General features: G+C 34.3%; 1 protein-coding gene across 5 annotated transcripts in view; it reads right to left on the bottom strand.

Moving 5' to 3' along the window:
- Positions 1-568: 568 nt before the first annotated feature.
- The window catches only part of scube2 (signal peptide, CUB domain, EGF-like 2), a 20,930-nt gene continuing 19,749 nt past the window's right edge, over positions 569-1,749 (bottom strand). For all 5 annotated transcript variants that reach the window (XM_013908492.1, XM_013908493.1, XM_013908490.1 and 2 more), the window contains one exon: positions 569-1,731. In XM_013908492.1, the coding sequence (XP_013763946.1) occupies positions 1,585-1,731 (147 nt within the window). In that variant the 3' untranslated portion in view covers positions 569-1,584. The remainder of the gene's footprint in view (positions 1,732-1,749) is intronic.

Raw genomic sequence — 1,749 nt, forward strand, 5'->3', positions numbered from 1 at the left:
ATATTATCATTGTAGAGTCTTTACCTTACATTCTAAAGTGCATTGTGTTTTGGCGCTATATACATAAAATCTCAACTCAATTAAAACGCTAAGATAAATAAACAAATCGACCATTTATTTTTATAATTTCTTTATAATTTTATCTTTTTTAGCATTTACACTTGTGCTCAAGAACTATTTTGCATTATAAATATTTTCGAACCACTTTTTTCATATAGATTCTTTTCGAATTCATGGGGTTGATAGAAAATGTCCTGCAACTGTAAAATGGCCTTTATAACTATAGAAGATTGTTTTGTTTTTTTTCAGTGATGAAACATCTTTTATTATCCAAGATAAATCCAAATTATGTGCAACCTTGTTACTCTAATTACTCTAGTTTATCCCTGTCTCCATATCATTTCTGATAAAATAATCATGTTTTTTTCTTGCAAGCATTTTATCTCAAAAGTTCTACCTACTAACTCAATAATAATAATAATACTTAATAAAGACCAACTTTATTATTCCTCTGGAGGTGTTAAACATATACAAACACATGAACTTGTACAGAAATGAGAAAAAGTGGTTGAAAGTGGTGGAAATCAGTTTCCGGTCTTTATTTACAGCACATTCGATGTACAAAATCATAAAAATATACATACTTGTTTCATCTAGGAGAGGTAAATATAGTTTACTTCTATTTTACAGAACTTTTCATGTATTCATGGCATCACAAATTGTTCCGTTTCTCTGCAGAGTAATTCGTTGTCTTTGGTTGCTAGTGACCTAGCTGAAGCAGTCATTGTCTTGTGACTAGTTTTGGAAAGGAAAAAGTATTTTTTAAAGAACAGCAGTGCTCATCCAGACACCTTAGAAGACCAAATACGTGAGCCAACAGCAAACGCAGCCATGCTATACCATTAAAGTGTATGTAGCTGCTACAAAACATTAGCGTTTCACCTAAAACTTTTTACATCATATACAAGACATTCATCAGAATAATTGCTTTTGTGGCAGGGCTACTTCTTTTGCAGTGCTAATTTCCCCAAGAAAACTTGTGTGCGCTATTTGTTCCTGACATTTTTGCAGTATTTCTGTCAGTATTTCATGCCTACCTGTGCAGGCCATGTTAAAAAACTAAATGTTAAACCTAAACCTATATACAGTGTTACTGACATTCAGCATATATCTGTTCGTCTATCATATTTGTTTTTCATCCAAATGCAATTAAAGAGTCCCATAATGCCGCCATGTACAGTATTTCTCAACATTCAAATACCCAATTTGGAATTTAAATCCCAACTTTAAAATTTAAAGGGCCGTATAATGTCATTCATCTGCTGTTAGAAGTATTTTCCAAATGAGATCTCCTAATTCCTCTCCGAGGAAGCCCATATAGATCTGTGGTTTGTACCACTTCCTCAGTTAAAAATTTCACTTTTCCATTGGGATCGTTTCATCAGGTGCGGTCCTCTTGTCCAACACGTAACCTTAGAATGCGCAGGGGTCAATTGATAAAACACACAAGAGGGTCCAGTTTCTAATTTAAGCTTATTATGAAAAAATCCTGGAACCTTGTGGCAACTTTTTATTTTATTTTTTTTAAGGACGAAGGAACCTCAGGACTTTGGACCGCAGGAAGCGAATGAAGGATTTGGGGAACATTTCTCTCGAGTCTTGCGCTGTATAATTGAAGAAGTTTTGTGGGTGAGCCAGCACGTCAAACAGTGCCTTCATGAGCTTCTTGTCCTGAGGGGGGAAAAAAAA

Source organism: Pundamilia nyererei, unplaced genomic scaffold (assembly GCF_000239375.1).
Source record: "Pundamilia nyererei isolate P.nyererei 1_Seehausen unplaced genomic scaffold, PunNye1.0 scaffold00011, whole genome shotgun sequence".
In the NCBI taxonomy this organism is placed as follows: Eukaryota; Metazoa; Chordata; class Actinopteri; order Cichliformes; family Cichlidae; genus Pundamilia; species Pundamilia nyererei.